The sequence below is a fragment of the Fusarium phalaenopsidis genome (genome assembly GCF_050370095.1).
Source record: "Fusarium phalaenopsidis strain FUZ10S chromosome Unknown contig_32302, whole genome shotgun sequence".
NCBI lineage: Eukaryota > Fungi > Ascomycota > Sordariomycetes > Hypocreales > Nectriaceae > Fusarium > Fusarium phalaenopsidis.
This window is the reverse complement of record NW_028145405.1, coordinates 2,654,129-2,678,921: the sequence shown is the minus strand read 5'-3', so window position 1 is coordinate 2,678,921 and position 24,793 is coordinate 2,654,129. Positions and strand designations below refer to the sequence as shown.

General features: G+C 55.0%; 9 protein-coding genes across 9 annotated transcripts; 4 read left to right on the top strand and 5 right to left on the bottom strand.

Annotated features, from left to right (window-relative positions):
• Positions 1 to 235: 235 nt before the first annotated feature.
• Positions 236 to 1,005, top strand: LRP88_08194 (60S ribosomal protein uL29; the record flags this gene model as incomplete). The annotated part of the gene is made up of 4 exons (XM_083244703.1): positions 236 to 238; positions 461 to 600; positions 689 to 914; positions 1,000 to 1,005. 4 exons carry the CDS (start codon positions 236 to 238, stop codon positions 1,003 to 1,005), a joined length of 375 nt encoding a protein of 124 aa, XP_083099197.1.
• Positions 1,006 to 2,736: 1,731 nt separating this feature from the next.
• On the bottom strand, positions 2,737 to 4,703 carry LRP88_08193 (uncharacterized protein; the record flags this gene model as incomplete). The annotated part of the gene is made up of 3 exons (XM_083244702.1): positions 2,737 to 2,963; positions 3,015 to 3,161; positions 3,224 to 4,703. 3 exons carry the CDS (start codon positions 4,701 to 4,703, stop codon positions 2,737 to 2,739), a joined length of 1,854 nt encoding a protein of 617 aa, XP_083099196.1.
• A 2,226-nt stretch (positions 4,704 to 6,929) lies between these two features.
• Positions 6,930 to 7,348, top strand: LRP88_08192 (uncharacterized protein; the record flags this gene model as incomplete). The annotated part of the gene is made up of 2 exons (XM_083244701.1): positions 6,930 to 7,133; positions 7,190 to 7,348. 2 exons carry the CDS (start codon positions 6,930 to 6,932, stop codon positions 7,346 to 7,348), a joined length of 363 nt encoding a protein of 120 aa, XP_083099195.1.
• A 776-nt stretch (positions 7,349 to 8,124) lies between these two features.
• LRP88_08191 (uncharacterized protein) lies at positions 8,125 to 11,805 on the bottom strand (the record flags this gene model as incomplete). The annotated part of the gene is made up of 2 exons (XM_083244700.1): positions 8,125 to 9,167; positions 9,261 to 11,805. The coding sequence occupies 2 exons, from the start codon at positions 11,803 to 11,805 to the stop codon at positions 8,125 to 8,127; spliced, it is 3,588 nt and encodes a 1,195-aa protein (XP_083099194.1).
• A 465-nt stretch (positions 11,806 to 12,270) lies between these two features.
• On the top strand, positions 12,271 to 13,222 carry LRP88_08190 (HCNGP-like protein-domain-containing protein; the record flags this gene model as incomplete). The annotated part of the gene is made up of 3 exons (XM_083244699.1): positions 12,271 to 12,351; positions 12,420 to 12,498; positions 12,606 to 13,222. 3 exons carry the CDS (start codon positions 12,271 to 12,273, stop codon positions 13,220 to 13,222), a joined length of 777 nt encoding a protein of 258 aa, XP_083099193.1.
• Positions 13,223 to 13,541: 319 nt separating this feature from the next.
• LRP88_08189 (DUF3712 domain-containing protein) lies at positions 13,542 to 14,682 on the bottom strand (the record flags this gene model as incomplete). The annotated part of the gene is made up of 3 exons (XM_083244698.1): positions 13,542 to 13,877; positions 13,930 to 14,482; positions 14,537 to 14,682. The coding sequence occupies 3 exons, from the start codon at positions 14,680 to 14,682 to the stop codon at positions 13,542 to 13,544; spliced, it is 1,035 nt and encodes a 344-aa protein (XP_083099192.1).
• A 2,296-nt stretch (positions 14,683 to 16,978) lies between these two features.
• Positions 16,979 to 18,651, bottom strand: LRP88_08188 (FMN-dependent dehydrogenase-domain-containing protein; the record flags this gene model as incomplete). The annotated part of the gene is made up of 4 exons (XM_083244697.1): positions 16,979 to 17,065; positions 17,134 to 17,207; positions 17,266 to 18,543; positions 18,624 to 18,651. The coding sequence occupies 4 exons, from the start codon at positions 18,649 to 18,651 to the stop codon at positions 16,979 to 16,981; spliced, it is 1,467 nt and encodes a 488-aa protein (XP_083099191.1).
• Positions 18,652 to 19,528: 877 nt separating this feature from the next.
• LRP88_08187 (J-type chaperone JAC1) lies at positions 19,529 to 20,326 on the top strand (the record flags this gene model as incomplete). Its single annotated transcript, XM_083244696.1, has 1 exon — positions 19,529 to 20,326. One exon carries the CDS (start codon positions 19,529 to 19,531, stop codon positions 20,324 to 20,326), a length of 798 nt encoding a protein of 265 aa, XP_083099190.1.
• A 730-nt stretch (positions 20,327 to 21,056) lies between these two features.
• LRP88_08186 (uncharacterized protein) lies at positions 21,057 to 23,684 on the bottom strand (the record flags this gene model as incomplete). The annotated part of the gene is made up of 2 exons (XM_083244695.1): positions 21,057 to 23,015; positions 23,070 to 23,684. The coding sequence occupies 2 exons, from the start codon at positions 23,682 to 23,684 to the stop codon at positions 21,057 to 21,059; spliced, it is 2,574 nt and encodes an 857-aa protein (XP_083099189.1).
• Between the last annotated feature and the right edge of the window lie 1,109 nt (positions 23,685 to 24,793).

Below are 24,793 nucleotides of genomic sequence, written 5' to 3'. Positions count from 1 at the left end.
GCCCCTCAGGAAAGCGGGGCCGCCCACAGCCCAATCAAAAATTGCAAATCCTCTCGAATTATCCACTTTTCCCTCCCCTTCTCAAACCCTAGGGCAATTTTTTACTTTCTCGGCAAACTTCTCTAAATTCCTACGCCAAACGATCCCATCGCGACACGGACGGTGACGGTCGAGGCTGATATATTCCCAACACACTCGTCGACACACTTCGCACACCACTTCGAAGCTATTCAAGATGGTGAGTACGCACCTTCTTGCCCTCGCCCAGACAGACGGCGGCCTCGAGTTGTCCATCTGTACTGTGGCAGCAGCACCCCTCGAAATTATTCGACAGACCACACACACACATCCAATACCCGATCGAGAATACACTTTCGAATTGGCCATGACTCCGACATCACCACACACGCATACACACGGGGATATTTGAGACGAACGGATCGCTGACAGGTTGTTGTAGTCGTCGGGCAAGGTCAAGGCTGGTGCGCTCTGGGGCAAGAACAAGGATGATTTGACGAAGCAGCTCGCTGAGCTCAAGAGCGAGCTCGGTCAGCTTCGCATCCAGAAGGTCGCTTCGTCCGGCACCAAGCTGAACAAGATGTGAGCAACCCACCTCCGACGATTTCGAATCGCGAAAGAAAAATATCTTTGACGAGGCCACGCGAGCTAATGCGTCTATCCCTAACAGCCACGACCTCCGCAAGTCGATCGCCCGTGTCCTTACCGTTATCAACGCCAAGCAAAGGGCTCAGCTCCGCCTGTTCTACAAGAACAAGAAGTACGCTCCTCTCGACCTCCGACCCAAGCAGACCCGTGCCATCCGCCGCCGACTATCACCCGATGAGAAGTCCCGCGTGCTGGAGAAGGCCAAGAAGCGCAGCGTTCACTTCCCCCAGCGCAAGTTCGCCATCAAGGTACGGAGCAGCCCCGAAGCCACGAATGATATGGATTTCTACGTGATAAACGTCTGCACGGATGTGTGCTAACAGTCAACTGCAGGCTTAAATCAAAACCACTTGCAGTTTTCGGGGATGGCGGACATCTGGGTAGAAAGGAAACGGGGTATGGAGGGCGTGGCGTGCTTTTTCTCTGAACAAAAGGCTTCGAAATTTGCATCGCATGGCTCAGGGAATCTCGGTCTGACTTGTACTTGTTTCCCGGTTTTGGCCTCGTTCTGGGACGGGATGTCTATGATGGGCTTGCCTGGTCAGGTAGTCTGTTTAAAAAAGAAAAAATGAGGTCATGATCAATAATGTCCATTGCGTGCATGTGCAGAGTCCCATGTCTTGAAGACCGACTACCTCGATATATGGTGATTTAGATTGGGTTCATCCATTGGTAGGGTGATTGTTCTTACAGTGTTACTACACAGGAGGTAGGCACTCGGGCGTGGCTGCCGAAGCACCAGTGGCCTGGTCCAGCGAGAGCCAGTGGTGCTCCCGTAGTGCCTTTGATGCCTGAGTTTATCAATCAAACGATCAACGGCAACCTCAGGCACCAGAAAAAGCACCTTGAGAGACAGCCAGGTCACCTTCCACACATGATATAGAAAAGCCCAGACTCGTGAAACAACTCCCCTTGAATGAATTTCGACCTCACATCAATCCTCGACACACTCGCACGACCGAGAAAGGCAAGTCCTGATGACCACCCAAGCGGAATCCATCTACGTATCGGTCTCCAGTGAGGCGTTTCGGAACGGCCAAACCCGCGTCACCCCACCACAACCCCCAACGACATGCCTCGAATCGGCAAGGCAAACGGAAAGGAATCTCGCCTCCTCTTCACTTTTCCCCTCCTTTCTTCAATCCTGAGCCCTTCTCGGCGCCTCTGCCTTGCGCTCTTCGTCGCCTCCTTCAGATGGATGATCCCGTCATGCTGATTTACACCAACTGGATGATGATCGGAGGTATCGGACATCCAACATCATGAACCCCGCAACGGCGACACTGGATGCCTTCGTCGCACAACAGAAATCGATATGCGAGGCCTAGGACCCGAGGACAGGAAGGGAGGCCATGGATTTGAGAGGTTCTGATGCCAGCGCATCACCCACCTACCTCAATGGATGAGGACTTCGACTGTGGAAAGTTCAACCCATGTGCTGGTGGCTTTGACCTTCCGAGTGGGATGCCGCCAGTTCCACGACTGTTCACCTTGGATTTCATCCTACTCATGCCTTCTCAAAACTACACACTCCTATTCAACAGAGTCTGCCGGCTTAGGCTCATAGCTCAACATTGAACAGACTCTAGTCCGCCGAAAGGGACAAATGGTGGGATCGCATCGACAAAGGAACAATCAGACGTCAGCAAGTTCCTCTTCACGTCGACGTGGCATACTATCACGACTCACCATAATGGCAACGACATCCTAAGCCATAAGACACCGGGCTATGAGCCAAGATACCCGCAGCTTCCAAGATGACTACCAGAACCATGCGATGCTGGTTAACGATGTGCTCTCATTTCTGCTGTCTGGGACTAACTTCGTGACCCCCGCGTGGGAGGTTTCCTCTTTTATCCACGACGGCAATTGGGTATCTAATGATATACGACTTTTTCGCCCGATCCTTGTTGCACTGACTTTCTAAACACCAAATCCGACCCAAAATCAACTCTGACATGATCAACGATGACGCCCAAAACACCGATGCCGCTTTGAAAAGACACAGAAGAACTCCGTCCTTCAAGTACGACTTGCGTCGATATGGCACCCTTCGCCCTTCTTAGGCGGTCAAGAACTCTTACTCCCCTTGCGACCACCGTCAGGAGCATGCGTTTGCATGTGCCGACGGAGCTGGTCCAGTCGATGAAAATCTTTCTGGCAGATTTTGCACACATGGTTCCCCCGGATATTATGTGTGCGACGGTGCTTGGAGAGGTTGGATGATTCGCCAAACCGCTTTCCGCAAACTTCACATACCAGTGGCTTCTCCCCAGTGTGAGTGCGCATATGCATAGCTGGAGCTCAAGTTAGCATGGTATCCTGGTCTCGGTGGTCTGTAGACTTACTGAGAGCACTCTGTTGCTTGAAGCTCTGGGTACAGCCGGGATATTCACACTTCCAGGGCTTTTCGCCCGAGTGGGTGCGCATGTGCTGCTCGAGGGATTGCTTCGCGGAAAGGTAGATGCCGCAGATATCACACTTGACGGGTTTGACTGTTGCGATTAGCATACGTCTGGCGAATCGAAGAGGGGAGCACAGGGATGGCATCACTTACAACCAGTATGCGTCTGCATATGTCTTTCAAGCTTGCTCTTCTGCGAGAAGGGCCCTGGTCGGGCACAACCCCACCATGTACAGCAAAACCCATTGGGGCCCTTCTTAAGGTTCTTGACATGGTCACTCTTGCAGTGATCCTGGAGTTCTTTGTTGCTTGCGAACTTTTGGCCACATGCTATGCCATCCAGGCAGAGCCAACGGCATAAGTGCTCAGCGTTATCGGTTGTTGGCTGCTCATCGACCGGCTTGGACTTGGAGGCAGAGGGAAATGCGGGCATGGCAAAGCCGCTGGCCTCATTCGCGCCTTGGCTAGCATGGTTTTGGGTGAGTTGGTGGTCAAGCGATTGGCTGATTGTCGGACTTAGGTCATTTGTGAAGCCATGAGCCGAGTTCAGGTCGTTAGAGAAGCCCTGGGCAAAATGTCCAATGGCTGATTGGTCGAAAGCGTCTGGGGTTATCTCTCGGCCGGGCTCGACAGGGCTCACGAGGGCGTTGACGATGGGCTCAGGTTCGGCAGACGGGGTGGTGACGGAGACGGATGCGGGAGTGCCCATGCAGTTGGCATCTGTGCAAGGAATCGATGCCTCCTGGCATGAGGAGTCGAGGCATGGCTCGAGGGAGGCGCAGGTAGGCTCGAAGCAACACGCAGCATGCGACATGTCAAGCTGAGCGCAGCAGTCATCGTAGCAGCACTGGTCGTCGACACCCTCTTCGCACCGAGTCCAGCAGTTGACATCGTCGCAGGCGGAGCTACAGGCAGCCGAAGCAGCGCCCCCATACGGCGGCCACTGCATGGACATGCAGTTGGCTGCCGGGTCCATCATATTTGTCACCCATGTTGGATTGAAGCAGTCGACACAATCAGGGCTGTTGAGGGGTTGCTGGAAGTGAGTGGGAGGCGCGTGGAAGTCGGTGTGGTGAAAGTTGAGCTGAGGGGTCTGAGCAAAAGCCTGGAGAGCAGTCATGGGTTCGATGCTCTGGCTATGGGCATGATGGAAGACCTGAGGAGAACGCATCTGGTGGACATGATGCGACTGGTGAAGATCGTGGGGTTGCGATACTGGAGCAGCCTGTCTCTTTCGTTTTTGCCTTTGCCTATGTGCTCCTCTGACGGATTTGGGGTCGGGGTTCATGTTGGCAGTGCCAGCGACGCAGGTGGAGCGAGCTGAGGCCTTCTGATGATGAGGGTGCGAGTGACCATACGATGCTCTCTGTCGGGGACTGGAGGGAGCGTCAGAGTTGATGTCGATGCCAAGGTCCAGGGCGGTGTTCGGGGTCGAGGAGGCTTTGCCATAGTGGTCGAAGCAGCGCTGATCGAGACAAGCGTTCTCAGTGTTGTTGCAAGTGCCGAGTGCGTCAAGACCGTGGGTTAGCGAAGCATCGTGGCCAAGGTGGTAGTCGAAGCCGTAGTCGACCTTATCGGCTGAGGACTCGAAGGAGGCGGCATGATGATGGGCAAAGATGCCCGATTGATCCATGATGAAGACGACGCAGGGCGAGGGGGGTATCCGATGGGCGAGTGCTACTGCTAACTGGTCTCCGGCCGGGCTGGTATCTGTACTGGTATTCGTACAGCCACAGCAACTGCCACTGACTTGACTTTTTGTGCAAGAGAAAACCAACGGCGATGGTTGCGCGGATGGATGGCTCGGGCGGCGGCCCGAGTGGGATGTTCAGAAGAGAGAGGATACGGACCAGTGAGCGCCAAGAGGTGAGAACCTTGATGGCCTGGAGGCTCAATCCACGGGGGGAACCAAGGCTGAGCGACAGCCCCAGGACTGAGGGGCACTCACAAGCAAGTCGCAGGCACTTTTTGTGAGCTGCAGCGGACCACTGTAGGTAGGTTCAGCGAGCCGCTACTGGTGGGCTTCAGTGGACGGGACCACTGTGGATTGGTGTGGGGGCCCGGTCGCCAAGGGACGGCAGCCGCTGACGAATCACGGGTCGGGGATTGCCTCAACAGTGAACGACGGCGAGCAGGGCAGAAGCAAGAAAGGCACCACCACAATGGGTAGGTGGGGGTTTGTGCTGTTGGCTGCCTTGCGGTCTTTGTCTTGTCTTTGTCCTCGAGCGAGTGCCTGGTATGGTCTGGTCTGGCTCGGCTGAGGGAATGAGACCACAAGTTGGGCCTTGTCTCTGTGTCTTCTCCCCCACTCAGAGGAACCTCTTCAGTGGTGAGGGTTCACACGAGGGAATGGGGGGAACAGGCAAGGGACTGTGATACCATGTCAGAGACGAGCCATACGGGAAAAGGGTCAGGGTTAGTGGATACAACGTGGGATAAAAGAACTCGGTGGTTGACCGTCAGTCAGTCCTGATTCGATGTTGCTGTCATTTCGCGTGGGAGGTGGTTTTTCGTTTTGTACTAGCTCGTCTGATGTAGGTACCTACATCGGAGAAACGACCCTGATGCCCTTTGCTGCATCCCCGGCCTTTTGTGTGCCAGTTACGGAGTAGAGTCTGCGTTAAACTCTGCGGCTTGCAGCTGAAGCGTCAACCTGAACTGCAGTCTTCTCTCTGAGTTTTGGTGGTGCAGGTCATACTTATGAGCCGCCAGCCACGAAATCAGACCCCATCTCATACGCATACGCAGGACGGTCTCGCCGTGTGTCGTTGAGACAGCAAAAATTCAATTAGGGCAATCCTCCGAGTGAGACCCTATCGAGTCTGGTCGTAGCGTCCTCCTGCAGCCAAATCGCAAGGTAGGTGGTGTCAGTTGACAGGCACAAGGGCTGTTGGAATCTGGCCGTCTTACCCTACACGATGTCACCGAGATGACTCTTTTTTCATTCTCTCGTGTAGTCGTTTCCCATTGCCCATTGTTATTCTATCCCCCGGGCGTGCGGGGGTATAGCGTCTTACTTAGATATATCCATTTCCAACTGAGAAGCGGTGACAAATATGCTGAGTGTTGAATTAACTACCTATGCTAAATAGATTTATCCGCCAACAGTGTCACTCTGACAGCTCACCCAACCCAATACCACCCATAAATACGACGAAAAACTACAACCCCCAAGCTCCAACCATAAAGCCCGGCGCTGCCCCCCCGCGAGGCCAATGCCGATGCGTCCTGCTTGGACGGTCGGCGGCCTTCCTTTCCTCCATCGCCGATGCCGACGCCGACGGCGCGGAGGGCAGCCGGACCTCACCCGCCCTTCGGCCCCCACCTGCCTCCGCACCGAATGGGCCCTTCGCCGAAGCTCCGCCAGGATACACATTGTATCGGGACATTGCAATGGATCAGCCTTTGTTACTCGAGGACCGGAAAATAACAAGTGATACCACTGGCCTCGCCCATTACTGCTCTAACCAGTCTCGCGCGTGATTTCTTGCTCCTGTCCGTCACGCGCACTTGTATCACAGGCCCTGCACCGTGACGTCGCCAACCACTGAGCCTCGCGGGGGCGCAGCAACGACCAAATATCGCTTCCTGCTACCCCCAGCATAGCATCGCTCGCTCTTCCCCTCAACGTCGGATCTTGGCACCAAGAACGAAACTCGAATCGTCAAGGCCTCGCCCGTCGCGGCGACGCTGTCCATCTGCAAAGTACCAGCTTCATCGCCATATATCTACCAAAATATTATCGACTTGACTCCAAGTGCTCGTATCGCATAGAGCTAGCCCCCCCCCTCTCTCTCCGCTCGGATCCGAAAACCGTACTCACCGCATCGACGCCTCGCGACAGATCGCGCCGGTAGATATGGGCAACTGCTGTGGAAAATCAGAGTCGGAGGCCTTTCAACAGCCCGGCCGCGTCTTGGGCTCCGCGCCTCCTCCCGCCTCAGGGACAGCACCTGTTCCGACAACAGTAGGAGGTCCGCCGCGGACTCTGGGAGGAGCGGCGCCGGCGGAGGCATCGGGCGACGCCGACGACGCGAGGAGGAGAGCTGCCGAAGCCGCAGAGGTCAGCAGACTCGAGTAATTCAATGCGCCCATACTGACTGACGCTATGCGACACAGGCTCGAGCAAAGGCATTCGCGAAACCAGGCGGGAAACTGCAGACACAGCTAGCGGCGCAGAAGAAGCAGACACGCTCCGACACGCTCAAGGATGCCAGCCAGGAGCAGCTGCGCGCCCGCGACGCCGACGAAGCAGCCGAAGCCCGCAACTGGGCGTGATGAGCAGTATGATTTTTGGACAACGCATGGGGTAGCGAGCGAGGAAGAGAGCATTGTATGATGGCGCACTCTATCAAGACGTGACCGATAACGCAAGTTAAAATGAGCTTGAAGGATGGCGGAGCGACGGATGTTGATTTGATTTCATTGTACCTACCGACGCGAGTCGAGAAATAAACGAGACACCAGAATATCAAGACGGTTAATCACCTAGCTTCTCTCAAGCATAATAATCAGCTAAAGATATATCATGATAAAGGTAAAGTTTTAAAGCTTCTTTGCCTATTCTTATTATACTCTACTCACCATCTTTAGGGGAGGACAAGCTAAAGGGTGTATACTGGTTGGTGTCTCTCCTTTTCCTCGACCCGGGTGCTACCCAAGCGGCCAAGTAGCCAGTATACAACTATGAGACATCCATCTCCGCGAAGAGACTAGAACATTCTACAACCCGTCTGCAGTCCCTATCTACAGTGGTACCAGTAGGGGTGCTCTTTTGTTGGTCAACAGGTGTCCGAACTCCAAATAGACTTGGTACAGAGAGGGGATGGATGTAACATTTGAACAACTTCAATTGCATCATAAACATGCCAATTCATCGACTATATGTTTAACCCAAGCAAGACTCCCAAAATCTGTTGCACAGAGTCCTTATCTCCTACAACCCTCCACAACGCCCCTTTTTGGAACAATTTAGCCCTATACAAGTACACTTACTTCCCTCATACTGTAGAATGCAGTCTGTCTCTGTATCATCGTCGTAGCCATCCTGAACTCTAGGTAATGGTGTATCTGCCGCTTGCCGGCGCCCTGTTGTCTGCATCCGCAGCCGCGATTGTTCCCTCTCTCAGCAGACGGGTCAGCTCGCTCAGAGCGGAACCAACCACAACCTCGGTGTCGCCTTCGATAAGGATGTACAGCTTCGGCTCCCCCCCTGCGGGCACCTCCTTGCCCGGCGGGTAAAAGTTGCCCTTTGTTGTTATCGAAGTGCCTGTAGCCTCCAGAATCTTGGCCACGTTGGTTCGGTTGGTGACAGCCCATCGGGCCTTCTGAGGGAAGTCGTTGATTTCCAGAGTAGCATGGAACGCGCCGGCGTCTGGACCCTTGTTGTCGATGGGCTGTCCAGCACGAAGCTGGCCGGCCTTCCCAAGACGGCTGTTGATGGCGCTGACTGCCGAGCTGACCTTGTCCAGCGGATCCTTGGACTTGTCCTTGACCACGTTGGTGTTGACGGTCTGTGTAGGCTTGGCTTCTGCGCCCCCCTCGGCCTTTTGCGCCTCGCGAGCCTGAACGCTTGATGCTGCCGCCCGGATCGCGCTGAGAGCCTTCTCTGCCTTGTCATCCTCATCCTTCTTGTCCTCCTTGACTTCTTCTTCCTCACCCTCGGCCTTGTGGGTCTTGCGCTCACGAAGACGAGCTGCCTCTCGTTCCTGATCCAGACGGTCCAGACCCTTGCCACCGAAACCTGATGTGTCCTTGGCCTTTCCAGACTTGACCTTTTCACGATGGGCTTTCCTCATCTCGTTCAGCCTCTCAGGTACAGGTTGTCCACTCTGCTCGAGTGCCTTGGCAATGCCCGGCGCACAGTTCTCCTGCTCTGGTGTCACAAACGTGACAGCCACACCCGTGTTGCCAGCGCGACCTGTTCGGCCTGCTCGGTGAACATAGTCTTCCAGATGGTTTGGCGCGTCGTAGTTGATGACAAGCTTGAGCTGCTTGACATCGAGACCACGAGCCGCCACCGATGTTGCAATCAGGATCGGCACGACGCCCTTCTTGAAATCCGAGATGGTCGAGTCACGATCAACCTGGTCCTTGCCTCCATGGATCGACATACATGGATAGCCCTTGATCATGAGCTCCTTCAGCAGATCGTCTGCCTTCTCCTGACGCTCAACAAAGATGAGCGTACGAGCGTCCTCGTCTCTGTCGTACAGCTCTCCAAGGAGTTCAAGAACACGCAAGAATTTGCTGGCTTCGTCACGAACTTCGACAATCTGCTCAATCTCCTTGGCAACAACGCTTCGTCCACCAACCGTCACCTCAATCGGATTCTTGAGAACCTTCTTGGTTAGCGAGTCGATGATGCGAGGCATGGTTGCTGAAAACAAAATCGTCTGCTTGTCCGGTCGCATGTTGGCAAAGATCTTCATGACTTGAGGCTCAAAACCCATGTCAAACATTCGGTCAGCTTCATCAAGCACCACGTAGGTGACTCTCTTCAGGTTGGTGACTCGACCCTGGTTGGCTGCAAGGAGATCAATCATGCGACCTGGCGTGCACACGATAATCTCAGCGCCTCGCTTTAACTCAGCAATCTGCTCTCGGATTGGGGCACCGCCGTATGCGCATACAGCTCGGAGGCCCATCATCTTCAGGAAAGGTTTGCAATCGCGATGAATCTGAACAGCCAGTTCTCGAGTCGGAGTCATGATCAACCCGATGGGACCATCCGTATCCTTCAGCGGAGGCTGATCCTTGATGTGACGGAACATGGGGAGTAGAAAGGCGACAGTCTTTCCAGAGCCTGTCTTGGCCACACCAATGACATCGCGACCAGACATCAGAGCTGGAAGAGCCTGCATCTGAATCGGTGTAGGCTTCTCATATCCCAAGTTGTCAATGACATCCAGAGTCTGTCGAGTGAGACCGCACTGAGCCCACTTCTGAACTGGCTTAGGCACATCCTTTCCATTGACCTTGATCCCATCCAGTTCCAGGCGTAGATCAGTAACTTCGGCTTCTGTGAGCTGACTGAGCTCGGCTGGCTCCACCCAGAAATTCTTCCTGATGGGTTGAATCTCAACTTTGGTGTAGTCGATTGTGGGGATGTCCTTCTTCTTTCGCTTGGCCGTCATGGCCAGCAGAGCATTGGGGTCGCCGTTCTCCTCCTTGTTAAAGTTGTATTCGTCATCGCTGAAGTAGGCTTCGGGTTCCTGGACCTTCTGTGTCTTTGATGTCTTGGCAGGCTTCTTCACCTCTGTCTGCTTGAGATCAGCCATGAATGCGTCTAGCGGATCCACTTCGTCCTCATCAACCTCCATCTGCTCGGGCACCGGGGCCTTGTCAGCCGAGTTATCCGCAACTGCGTCCCCGTTGGGTTGTGCTTCTGTCGTTGTGATCTTGTCCTCATCCTGGTCCATCTGGTTCTCCGCCTGTAGTCGCCTTTCGTGTGCGGCGCGAGCTGCTGCGGCCGCCTCCTCTTCGTTCTCGGCAAAGTTGTCTCCATCAGACTCGTCATCGTCCTGATCAGCATAAGGAGTATCGTCAGCCTCGATAGGGAGAGCAGGAAGCTTCGTGAGCTTCCTCTTTGTTGTGTCTTCCTCGTCCAAATCAAGTTTGCGCTTGGTGGGTAGCTTCTCGTTTTCTGCGTGGCTCTTGACGAAGCCAAACCCGCTGGCTTTGGCTCGGTTCGCAGGGAGGGCCGACGCTGCGAATATCTCATCAATCAAATTCAATGGGAAAGGAGGGGATCCAACTATACCATTGCTTGCTTGCTTTACGGGAACCGAAAGCTTCTCGGCTGGGCCTCCAATGGAGCCCAGAACTGGCTTGGAAGCATCGTGTGATCGTGACGCGGCCGACTTCTTTGCGATGGCCTTGGGATCGAATTTTCCGGCATAAGGAGTAATGGGAGATGCAGTGGTTGGCGTTTGCGCAGGTGAAGCGGCAGCAGAAACTGACGGAGACACTGTCTTTGACGATGCGCCGCTGGCCTTCTTATCCATTTCAGCCAAGAGATTTCTTGTCTGACTCGGATTTACTTCCTTTTGTTTCTGACTGGCGCTCTCTTTCTTCTTCTTCCACGCCTCAAGCTTTGCCAGTCGCTCGGCCTTTTTGTCGATCTCGGCTTGCGCAGCATTCGTCTTGGACTTCTGGGCCTCGTTGGCAGCGGCATTTCCATTGTCACCTAGCGGGGTCCTTTGATTTCGACCATCCTCACGGTTGCTGCGAGCAAGGGAGTCAGCCGTACCCTCACGTCGACCGCGGACACGGTCGCGGGAGTCGTCTCGCCTTCTGAAATCCCGATCGCTTTCCCGGCTGCGGTTTCGTCGACGGTCGGGCGATCGATTTCTATCATCGTAGCGGTTTCGCGATCTCCGGCGGTCTCTGTCTCGATGGTCTCGTCGTCCGCCGCGGTAGTAGTCATCGTCGCGTCGGTCTAGCGAGCGGTCTCTGCGACGATAATAGTCCCGGTCTCGGCCGCGGTCTCTGTCTCTATCACGATCGCGGTCGCGGTATCGGGGCTGGTCACGGACAATCTTGTCAGAATAAAGGCCGCCGGGGTTGCGGTGTTGTCTTCTCACATCAGGGCTGCGCGACCTGGTGCGCCGGCGATGGTCCCTCCCGTCATCGCGACGATCCCGTTCCCGGCGATCGTCATCTTTGCGGTGACGGCGAGAACTGTGAGAGCTGCCTGCAGGACTTGGTGAGCGCGAGTCTCTCAGCCGAGCCATTGTTGGTGGTCTCGCAGGCTCAGCAGGACACTTCGTTGGTGAGTACTACTTTTTAACGGGGGACCGAAGCCTTGGCAGTGCCAACGGCGCGTCGTAGGTAGCGCAGATGCTGACACCCAAGGATGGTAGTTGTCCAGTACCAGAAGAAGCTTGCAGAGAAGCTTGGGATGGCCGCCGACGTGGTTTGGCGATGGAGATTACAAGGGTGACGCCGTGAGGGGTGGGTTCTCGAGAATCTCAGGCACGACTGTATTGTCCTAGAAAGATGGATGGATGGCTAAAAGTCTGGGGTGATTAGCCCGAGGTTTTCCCCAAGGCGCCAATGCTTGAGGCTGTCAGTCACGAGCAAAGGAGCCGCGCTAAGCCCAAAATAGTTCCAGATTTACCACCTCGGCCCCACATCCTTCCCACCTGTGCTCTCACCAAGCCTCATTCCTGGCTTCTGCTTTATCACGACAATCCAAAATGGCAGGTCTTGTAGGATATGCAAGCAGTGATGAAGATGATGAGATTGAACAGGTAGAGAAGCCTGTATTGGAACAAAAGGTATGTGTTGAATCTCCTCTCACGAATCAATGGCCTTGATGGTTGGCTCACCTGCCTCGTTTTCCTAGGCACCTGTGACAATCGCAGTCGCGACCGAGCCGAGGAACCAGGAAAAGGAACACGCGACTTCCTCTACTAATTTACCAGGTATGGATTTCTCTCAAAACCCTCTTCTAGAATTCTCTCGCCACCTCATTCCTGGTTTTTTCAACATGCGAAAGTCTGATGTCTATTACTTACTCACCTCGATACAGAACCCGCACCTGTATCTCAGAGCAACGAGCCTGTTGCCATCGGCCCAGTCCAGCAGAATGCTGTTCCCCTAGGGCCATCACTTCCACCCATGGAAGAAGCTGTGATCGACGACCAAGACCCTGCGCAAAGGCCCTCTTCACCGTACTCAGCAAATCGTGCCCTTTTGCGCGACCTCACACTTCCTTCGGTACCCAACCTGGACATCCCGCCATCACCGCCTGGCTCACCGCCGCCAGGGGCCAACAAGAAGTTCGAACAGTTTCTTGAGCTCAAGAAGAAAGGAACTCACTTCAACGCGAAGCTGGAGCAGTCATCAGCCCTGAAGAACCCCAGCCTGATGGACAAGTTGATGAAATTTGTCGACATCGATGAGCGGGACCAGTATTCGACTACCATCAGCACTGAACTATGGGATCCCAGTGCCTTTCCTGAATGGGCGTTCAAGGACAAACTGCGAAAAATTCGCGAGAAGCTCGCAAAAGAGAAAGAGGCCGAGAAGGCAGGTGGCGGCAGGACCGCCATCGATTTTGTTCCGTCTACAAATGCACCGAGCGACAATTCAGCAGTGACGGGTGGACTTTCTCGAGGCGAGAAGCGGAAAGGTGGTTGGAAATAGGAACAGGTCGCCAAACATCCGAGGTCAACTCAACTCAGACAATGCATCCCTTGCCCGAGCTAGATGAACAACAATGATACCCGACGAAAAGGGAGAGTTCGACAGTTAAATTTGATAGTCCTAACCGACATACATGGTGATCCGCATCAAAGGTATCATAATCCGCCATACGCCCTTCCTTCCAGCACCCATCCTCATATTATTCGCCAGACGACCTTTGCCAACAGAGAGGGTGAAGGAGGTTTCACAAGATTCCTGGCAGTCCCCAGCAGCTACACGGCCGGCGCGGGCTTGCACACTCGACGTACAGATCCTGCAACTACTCGTCGCTATCAGAAGAACACTTGACATCGTACCCCAAGTCCTTCTTGAGAATGGCGCCGATATCGATCTCGACGGTCTGGTTCGAGCTCCCCAAAGCCGCGGCGAAATATGTGAGGTTCTCACCATGATTTATCACCGACTTGCCCAGGAGCTTGAAGGGGACAACACCTGTCTTGCAGTAGGGCTCGGCCCGGACAGCCTTGAGAACTGCAGTCTGGTCCATATTCGCGGTCATCTTGACAATGTTGCTTCCTGGCTTGAGTACGAGATCATTGATATACAGGGTACCAACTTCTTCGTCACCGATAAAGTTGGTGAATGTGACATTGCCCTTTGCAAGAATGGTAAGCTTAAGTGAGCTGTATGGGGAACATATGACTTACGTTATCCAGGGTGAAAACGGAAGCGTTGGGGATGTTGGCGGTGCCGTTGAAGTTGCGACCGTCCTTGCCACTGTCCAAGGAAATGTGGCCGTCGGTAACCTCGGTACCGTCGAAATGGTTCAAGCCCTTCAGCTCGACAGTCTTCTTGAAGTCGACGCCATACTTTCGCGTCAAGCCACTTGGCTTGACCTTTGTCCTTCCGTTGATGGTGACGCGCACAGTCTCGTTGTTGTGGAACCAGACATTGAATCGGGTGAACTCCTGCATGTCGGTGATTTTGATATGCTGACTGACGTTGACGACTTGGTGTTTGTTGGAATTGGTCTCGGGGAACTGCACTCTGGCGAAAGGGACATGGGGCGGCCAGTCCTCGAGATACATGTCGCCCTCGAAGGGATCGATCTTGGCATGGATTTTGCCATCGGTGGTGATGGTCGAGTTGATCTGCATCTGGTAATTTTCGGGTTCGGTCTCGAGGATGTTGACGCCCTGGATCTCAAGCTTGGCCTTGTTCACCTTGTCTTGTGCGATTTTCGGGACGGCGACGAAGATGCTACCGAGTATGGGTCAGCCATCCCCGTGGTGAGTACAGGTCGGTATGACTTACATCAGGGGAACAACGAGAACAACAATACAGCACAGCACGATGAGGTAGATCCACCAGAAGCGCTTGCAGTGTCGCGCACATGTTCTCTTCTTGGACCCAGCGATGGGTCCATTCTCCGTCTGGGAGAGCTCCTGCTTATCCGACATGTTGAGCTCGGATGTCTTGCTTGGGTGGTTGTTCGCAATCTCCTGTGGACGAACAGAACAGCCAACTCCTGCCTATATATTAAAAAGGACTTGCGACAGGTTGAAGCACGGACAGCGTGGTGGAAGCGAATGAAGAGAAACCAGCCATTCGATATACAACAAGGGTGGAACAAGACCTGAGTTTAAGTAGGATGGCGTCGGGGTTGATCTGGCCGCCCATGACCCAACGGAACGAGAGGGGGTTCAGCATCTGCGGTACATCACCAGTGCGCAGACGGCGCACCCTCGACACACACAAGCACTGAGACCAGATCGCCATGATCTTGTTACTTTGCATCTGCCCCCCGGGCATTGACTGCCAAAAGGGGAAAGTGGCCGACGAGACAGTACGGCGCTACACCCCAGGTTTGCCTTGCATGGAAACGAGGGTGTAGAGGGTGGGAGGACGAGCGCTTCTCAACGTGCCTAGTCGCAAACAGACCCTGGTCAGACCCTCAGGGCCCTTGTCGTTTCCTTGCCAATCTCCAAACTGTCCCTCGGCAGCTCGTGAATTTGACGATTCGACGAGATGAAGAAATCCCCAATTGCAGTGGCCCCATGTCTGGTCATTGAGCCCGGAAGACGGACGATGGCCGGCAGGCCGCCCACCCCTGCTGCCCTCGAAATTGTGGGGGACGGGAGAAGGACCGAGAAGGGAAAAGAGTTGTTCAAAGACAGTTGCGAAGTCACGAAGTGCCTCCTACGCTGGCCCCAAAAGCTTGGTTTCCCCGCATATTGACGGCAAAGGGGTGTTGCATTCCGCCGCTTCTGACTGGCACATGAACATCCACATGGGAAGCAATAATAGCACTGAGCTCATGAAGTTCTGTCGCCACTTGAGGTGTTGTCAACTCTCGGGTGTGGCGGCGACAACACCGCTTCACATACATACACCCTGCGTTCAAGGCCCTCTGAGTTGTTCCCACCAAGCCTGTTGTCTGGTGAGGGACGGGACACGATTTATAACGGTGAGCATTCGCCATGGGCGGCTCTGCGACCGAGCGTTGGCTTAACATACGACGTCAAAATTCTAGACTGTTGGGTTGACACGAGACATCTAGTACTCAAGGGCCCGAGAAGGAAATGCGTATGAAAAGCTGTGCAGTAGAAGCTGAAGGATAGAAGAGTGCACGCGACAGACCGAAAGTTGCGAACACGAGCCAACCACGGGCCATTGCGAGCGGAGCCAAGCCAATACAATTCAATCCCTCGACCCTGGCATGGGTGGTTGATCTCCCCTTGTGGAGCGCCCACACAGCTAATCCTGATCAGTCGACCAAGAGATGGAATGTTCACCTAACAGAAATGCATCCATGACGGCGAGGGTTTTGCGACAGGATTTTCGCCGCCAATTTCTCCCGCTGTGTTAGAGTTGGGCAGTGGCGTGTCATGACAGCCAGCCGATCCATTCTGGATACAGTAGCAAAGCTGACACCAGACGCCGCCACCTTGGACGTTGATGTTTGAGCCTCGGAGTGGCTGGTTCAAGGAGGAAAAGGTTCACGGTCTCCGGGCCTTTCAGCTCCTACGACCGACCGGCAGCTGTGGCACACCATCTCGGCCGGGATATCTATTGCGGGATAGTCAGCTTTCCACCTTCCGAAGCTTGGACAGGATCAGCATGGGGGGCGTGAGGTGCTGTTTGGTGCATGCCCTTGTCCCTGCAGATGAGAACCACCAACAATGATACATTGTGCAACATTGCAGCCAATGTGCAGCATGCTGATTAACTGTTGTTGCCTCTTGACGGCCAAACGGAATCCTCAGCCTTCGATCACAAGCTTGCCAAGTCAAAGTGACACTCGGACTCGGTTCCTTGACTGGTTCTGGACCCTGGCGGCCAAGATACCATCACATGGGACCGGGTTTCACGCCGCTGGTGATACTCGATACTCGAATTTCAACTTAAATTTACGCTGAACAATGCAATGTTCCTCAGCTCTTCGGTACTTTGACACATGCGTCACCCAATGCCCTCTACCCGGTGCCTTACAGTCTGCAACCTCCTTGGGATGACGCCGCGCGAGCCCACCGTGTCCGTCCTTGCCAATTTTGTATTATCCATCCCAGAAACAAAAAGTCCCAAGCCTCTCCGCCCGGACATGGCGCCAACCGTCATCCCCGTCCCCGACCTTGCCGCAGCCATCGCGGACAGGGGTACTGAACTGGGGAAGGCGGGGCCCCATTTGGGGAAGATCTCGTCTCGCCTGTGAGCCGAGGCTCTATCTGGCATATGAATATCTCATGATGGCTCTTCTCACAGTTTGGATCTCGTCCACAGGCCTCTTCGGTCCAACCCCGCATCGCCATCGTAAATATCTCGTTCCACCTGTCGAGCGTTCACCTGCCGACCCAGTTAGTCGAGATCGCCAAGCGGGGTAGGGTCTGGGGAAACCTGGGGAGACAACTTACAAATCTAGGCCCAAGCTCAGAGATATTCTTGGCTCCGAGCAACCTCATACACGTTGCCGTCTCCGCCTCGAGGACTGGTTTACATGTGTTAGACAGGGTTCGGACATGTCCGGAATCGCGGTTAGGACTTACTCTCGAGAACCCGCTCGACACCGGCTTGACCTCCGGCTCCGAGGCCGAACAGTGCACCACGACCGATGCCGACAGCGCTTGCACCGAGACACAGCGCCTTAACAACATCAGTTCCACGCTTAATACCTCCATCAACCCAGACTTCGATCTTGCTAAACACCTCGGGGCAGTACTTTTGGATCTCGAGGAGTACGTGGATTGCCGGAGGCGCTGTGTCGGCAGCTCGGCCACCGTGGTTGGACAAGATGATGGCCTTGACCTGAGGAGCATATTGAGCCGCTAGGTAGGCATCTTCGTGAGTCTGCAGACCCTTCAGCACGATGGGCAGATCTGTGTGCTCGGCCAACCACGGCAGCGTCGTCTTCCATGTCAGGTCGGCAGCGGTGCCAAAGAAGAGCTGCTGACCGACACCTCCAGCACCAGGCTTGCTCTCACCGCTTGCGGGACTTGGCTCAGAGTAGTCAAAGTTGGCCTTTTCGTCGAGCTCACGCTTTCCAGGGACAGGCGCGTCCAGAGTCAAGCACACAAACTTGTAGTAGTCACGCATGGCATTGATGCGCTTGAGCATGGCCTCACTCTTGTGGCGCTGGTTCTGGACGTAGAGCTGCCAGCCAAAGGTCTGACCAGGCTTGGCGCCTTCAATGACCTGCTCGGGTGTCATGGAGGCGTTGTTGGATACTATTTGCATCGCGCCGAAGCGTGAGCATGCCTTTGCGATACCTTGCTCGCCATCGGGATGGGCCAGTCGGGCCATGGCAGCCGGAGCCACAAAGACGGGAAGGCCAACTTTGTTGCCGATAAGGGTTGTGGTGAGGTCGCAAGCCGTGCAATCGACAAATACTCGAGGGCGGAGAAGGATCTTTTGGTAGATCAAGTTGTTGTAGCTCTTGGACCATAGGTCGTCGCTGGCCGAGAAGTAGTAGGCCCATGCCTTTCTCGAGATGCGCTTGGTAGCCTCCTCCTCGACCTCGTCCAGGTTCATAAGTGAGCCCATTGGAGGCGGAATATCGTCTCCAGATTTGACGACGGCCTTTTCGGATGAGGGTTCGGGCTCGGTGAGTGTTTCTTGGTTGATCTCGCCGAGAATGTCCTCGGGCTTGAGGTTCTCCTCGAGGGTGCCGGGAGGGTGGACAGGGTCGTACTCTTCTGTGGCATCCTTACCAGCGAGCTTGAGGATGATCTTCTTTCCGCCAGGATGAGATGGCAGAAACTCGGTCACATCGTAGACCTTGCCATATAGCACGACCCAGCAGCTCTCTGGGGTGTTGTGCTTGGCCACTGGTGGAGGGGATGTCGTGTCAGTGGGATTGCACCCTCTGGCGACATGTAAGAGGGTGGAGTTGGGGGGGTCTTCATACCTTCAGCAGCGTCGAATACCTTGGCCATGATGGCTTCTGTTGTGGACTACGGGTGGAAGAAAGGGGAAGAGGAGAGAGAATATGAAAAGGATGAGAAGCTTCTCTCCCTTGGATATCAAGGTCAGATCTACTATTCGACTCGGCAAATACTATCCCGCTTTCCAATTGGAATCTCGGGATTGGGGGTTGATGTTATCGATTGGGGGCGGTGGGATTTGCGACTGGCGCCCGGAGCTTGCAGTAGGAGGGCGCGTGTGTTCTAAACAGGACAATTGAAGGCGGGGAGGGGGAAAAAAGGAAAAAAGGTGAAGAGATGCAAGCGACCTCAGAAATGCACGATATCAAATCAAATGACGAGCAATGGATCCTTTTTTGACTGAGCAGGGGTTTATTTCAGGAGCAGGATATAAAACTCCATAGCATCTTCTGTTTTTTGCGCGAACACGGCGACTATTCCAGATTCCGTTGATATCAATGGCTGCCTCGCTATTGGATCGGACTGGACCCCGAACCAGGACCGCCGACCTCGCCCGAGGGAAGGACCCAGCGACGTAATGTCTCTTAAGCGTCATGTACCCCGGCACCCCAGATTTCGCTCTCTCCTGCCCCATTCAGCGTGTACTTGGTACTTGTTGTTGCCATCCCGGGCCGCCAGTTTTCTCCCTCTGCAGGAACAAACGCGCCACAGTCTCAAGCCACATTTTCCAGAAGCCTCCTTCTCAGCCTCCCGACGCTAACAATTTATTACGACATTGTCCGCTTGGCCCGGAGGAGGCACAAAACAACCTGCACTTGGAATCCTCCAAGCGATATCTCCCAGCCTCCGTGATCAAAGGCAAAGAGACCAACCTCTTTATTTTTCGGCTAGACCTACCTTTTTGCGATCAGCTCACTTTTCATCAACCATGCGGCCCCCCGTCGCCTCCCCGGTTGTTCGCGATATCTCTCGGCTTTGTCTCCGATGTCGACTCCGAGTTCGCCGAGCCTCGACTCTTGCGCCCTCGCATCGTCCACTCGTTGCCGCAACACCTGCGCCGCGCCATGTAGCCATCGCGGCTGCCGCACGGGCGCCGGCGACGTCGTTCGTCCAAGTCCGCTCCGTGTCCTCTGGCGGTGCTGCCGGCTCCTCCGCTGAGTCCGCACCACCGTCTTCCGCCCCGGCGCCGCCCACGACACACTACCACCTCTTCCCCGAAACGCTCCCGGACGGGCCTCCCCCAGCGGGACACTTCCCCATCGACGTGCGTGCCCTCCGGCGTGAGTTCCTCCGCCTGCAGGCCCGCGCACATCCGGATATGCACCCAGCTGCGGACAAGGCCCGCGCCGAGGCCATGTCTGCGCGCATCAACGAGGCCTATAAGACGCTCGCGAATCCTCTATTGCGAGCTCAGTATCTGCTCTCCCTGCGCGGTGTCGACGTCGCCAACGACGAGACCCTCAAGGTTGAGGAGCCAGGCCTGCTCATGCTCGTCCTCGAGGCACGCGAGGAGATCGAGGAAGCCGAGAGCGAGGAGGATCTAGCCGAGCCCCGCGCCGCAAATGACGCTCGCATCGCCCAGAGTGAGGAGGTGCTCGAGCGGGCTTTTCAGCACGATGACATAGAGGCTGCCAAGCACGAAGCGGTGCGCCTGCGATACTGGGTCAATATCAAGGAGAGCCTAGATAACTGGGAGAGGGGTAAGCACATTGTGCTGCAACATTAGACAAAAAGTGTGAGCAAGAGTCAAAAGAAAAAATCACGTCCGGATAGGCTCCGGACCTCCGGCGCTGGAAGCGGGAGGATGTACATTAAAAAAACTCCGGACTCCGGAGGGGTGACGTCCAGAGGAGTGATCAATCTCGGCGCTGGCTCCGGCGCACGGGGACCTATAATTAGGCACAGATCGCCGAGTGAGATGGCGGCATTGGCATCGAACGACTCTGTCGTCATCAGCCCAGACAATGGGCTCATGGGTCTGGACCTGGACCTCAAGCCGATAAGATAGATGCATGAGGGCATGGGTAGGGAAAAAAAACCTTGTCCAATGCCTGGGGATGCAAAAGACAATCTCCTCTTTAGATAGACGACGGCGTGAGCCCTGCTTCTTTGTATTTGTAGAATTGTATGCATGTGCATATACCACTCTGGTACGGTCGCTGTTGGGGGAATAGATTGTGGTTTCGCTTTCGCTGTCCCTTCTATTGGGAGCCATCTCCTCGGCAGTACATCTTCTGTTCAATGTGAGACAGAACTCATGTCCTGAAGTTGGCCGTATATAACATCCTGTTGACAATCTCAACAGTATCAGTATCCATTCCATGTCATCCATAATCCAACACCTATATCCAAACGCCTTGGTCTCGGCCACAGCGCCCCAAGATTGTATAGATATCTTCATCATCGTATTATCGTAAATCCAAGCAATGTACTCCAACATGTCAATATAAATTATGTCATCGCTGGTAAGCTGGCAGCTGCTCCCCGTCACCGTGTCGTGAGCTTCCAGATGGTCCAGCGCCAGATCCATATCCTGGAAAGTCGTCATCAAAGTCATCGAGAACCAGGGCGCTAGGCGCACTTGGTTCTGGGTCTGGGTCTGGGGCTGTTTCGCCCGAAGGCCCCCCATTCCTTCGGTCCATATCCTCTGGAAACTCTGGCGGAGCGCTGGCTTCTTGCATCAATCGTCGCCGCTCCATCTCTTGCTTGTCTTCCACAGCCTGGGATGGTGGTGCTGTAGCCACTTCAATGTCGTCTTCTGTAGGCGCTGAAGGACCTGCGTCAGGGGCACTGGGCGCGCTGGGAGCACTTGGAGCCGAGTCGGCAGGAAGATGAGGGGTATTGAGTGTGTCCTCGGCATCGTAGATGTTTTCGTCTTCGTTGCTGGTGGATGGACCCGCCTCTGGAGGCTGACTTGGTAATAGCCTTGTCTCAGCCTGCCGTATTCTATCCTTCTCTGACAGGTTGCTCTGGTTTGGCATTTCAGGGGGAGGTATATATGCGGGAGCAGTTGGAGGATGGACGAAGCCATTGGTTTGCGCGTGAGTATAACCCGGATGGGAAGGCGGAGGTTGCGAAGGAGGTTGCAAGGGCACAACTTGTGAATATGGCTGGGGAGGATGTAAAGGGATAGGTGGCGGATGGCGGTTCCCGTTTTGCTGTGATGGAAAGTAACCACCAGGAGACAATTGCCCATTGTTTTGATGTGTCTCATGGGGCCCTTCATCGCCGTGACTTGAATCTCGACCTGTTGCTTCCTCGTCGTCGCTTTCAGGGGCTCGGTTTCTCCGTGATGTCGGTGAAACTCTCGATCTTTTTCTTCCCCTCGATGTGTCCGTGGTGCCCACAACCGTCTCTATCGCCACTGAGATGACTCCTTTTTCGTGCCGTAGTTGTGAAGTATCCGCAATGTTGGCCCCCCTTCTTGGCCCATAAGTATAGTTATCCGAGTTTCCATGGCCATATGATCCGAATCTGGATGCCGGACCTGTCTGCATCTGGTTGGATAACCGCCCACCCAAATCAACCACTACCTCGACTAGGTACTTGAAGCTGATCATCTCCCCGGGGACACCCTTAATTGTCGGAAACGAGTCGTCGGGCAGCTTGACAGTGACAGTAACCGAGGTCTGCATGGTGCTGGGATCGATGATGAGAGGCGCTATGTTCTGGTCCAAGTCCTTGCGGAATATGCTGGTCGAACCCGATGATGTTAGTGTGAGACCCCCGAGGCCAGTTCTTGACCGCGGAAACACTTCATCCTTGTCCATTTGCGCCACGTCCTCTCGACTCAATGACCCGTCAAAAAGGCCAGGCGGTGGGTTGCTGTCGATCTTTCCTTGCCTGAAAAGCGTCACAATAACACCCGTCATGCTCTTGACACGCTTGATATGTTGAACCGTGACCCGTACGGATACGGCGTCGCCTGGCAAACAACCACCTTTGATCAACTCTATCGTCGCCGTAATAGTCTTCTTGTCCACCGCCTGCTGCTTGGCTGATGTCAGCGTCCCAACCTGGGACAGTGTGAGATCAGGCCGGCTAACGCCTGTGCTGCCACTCACGCCGCTCTCTCCACTCACTTCGCTCCGCATGTCGCTCTGGATCGGGCTTCGAGTATCTACGGCATGTTCGCGTGTCTCTTCTGTGGGCGTCTCGACAGGATCTGGCTCTGAACCAAGCTCATTGACCTCTGACGGGGCAGCAGACGTCTTGTCTAGCATCATCGACTTCTTCCTTCGGGTTCGTTTCGATATCGGCTCAAGAAAGATTGTTCGTGGCCGTGGTGCCTGTAGCGATCCTATATCTACATTCTCCACCAGCATCACTTTTCTTTCGCAGGACGAAGTCGGGGCGATCGATGTTGGCCTTGTAAGTGTCGCTGTAACCATGTATGAGACAGTCCCTCGCTCAAACTGTGACGCTGGTCAGTCATTCTCGAGTCGCAAACCAACAAGCAAGGGACATACGTCGATACTGCTTGGTAGACCCTTCTCAGGGAATACAAGGTTGAACCCAAACTCGTACCTGCCCGGCTCTAGCCTTCCCTCGCCGCTCAGCACCTGCTCATCCTGAAAGAGGCTGGCGAGCCCATTGCCGTGATACCGTGGTCTCGCCGAGTCACCGTTCTGCGGCATCACAATACTCCCTTGGGCTTTGGCCACTGCAGCTGGGTCCTTGAGCACTCGCACATAGCCATGCAGCGACACAGTTAGGTGAGTGATCCGCACTGGCTTGACTATGACGAGGACCACGGCGCCGCGAACGTGATCGCCGGCGCCATACCGGCGATGGGGCTCCTCGGCACGGATATGGAAGTCGGCGACATTGCGATTTCGGTTGCGTAGCGAGAGAGGGAGGCTGAGGCGCGACAGGAAACTCGGGCGCGTAGAAGAGGAGGTGGATGCGGTGGGGGAGGTCGCCCGAGGGGCAGGAGATGTCGACGAGCCAGCGGAACCGACGGGCGACGAGGACGCGACGTTGGACGAGTTGGATGCGGCGGCGCCAGGCGCAGAGGTAGGATTAGCGAGCGACGGGGAGGATTTCGACCGACGGCCCATTCCCAAATGTGGTGCCGAAGGCATGGAGACCAGGATCCGAGGTCGAGATCGACGTCGAGGTTGGGAACCGACGTCGCAGGCCTGGGATCGCAGGCTCGTGAAGTCGTCCTTCGCTGCAGTTGTGTCTCTCGTGAGGGTGCTGACTCGCGTACAATGCGGGCTTCGGTGGTTGTGAGGAGCAGAGACGCTGAGCTGGCGGGCGCGTCGTCGAGGTTCAGGCTCTGAGGAGGGGGGTTAGAGGCCTGGGATGGATCCGGATTTCTGGAGAGATGAGGAGTTTCGGAGGGGGAGAGGAGCGATGTTGAAAGATGTGAGTAGCATCTATGCTAGAGAGGATTTGAGTGACCGGGTAAGTTTGGCGGATGAGTATGTATGAGCGAGTGAGGGTGTGCGAGCACGTCGAGGTCGCACACGGAGGCGGAGGTGGAGGGCCGCCAGCGGGAGAAGGAGCTATGGGCGGGCTGTAAGTTCGCACGATTGAAGGTTTGGAAGGTTCGGGCGCGGGAACCAAGGATGGAAGGAACCTGCCCGAGGTGACAGTGGAGGACAGCGCTGGAGAAGCCACTGGAACGCTCCCATTATAGTGACGGGAGCCCCGTAGCGTAGGTGGCCCTACCAGTGCGGGCCTACGTAACCAGGGGCCCATTGCTCCCATCCATCCATCTGAGCGTCACCAGCCCGAATTGCGCCAAACAACGTGCAAGGCCATTTTGCCCTGCCACTCAGCTTTGTTGTACTCTCTTCTCTCCACTCTTGATTTGTCAGTATTACCTCTCGCTTGCGCTGCTGAATGCTGAATGCGTGCAACATGTCCTGCGACCAAAGGGGCGAGGTCAATTCGCCTGCTTGACGCCGTTCGAGTCTTTGCGCTGGCTCAGGCCTCCAGTGTCGAGAGACAGACTCGACATTTCTCCAGTAATTCCCTATGTCATCAAGGCTTGCATATGCCAAGACCTCACGGGCTATCGCCCTCGCCAAGAAAAGCTTGGTTGTGGCCACGACGAGCTTGTCTCGCGTGTTCCGCCCGAGGATTTAGATCCTGGGACGAACAAGCAAAGTGGACCTGTGCGACTCTGTTCCGGCGAGGCTAGGTGGGATACCGATCCCAGGGGGTTCCAGTTCTGGCAATTTAC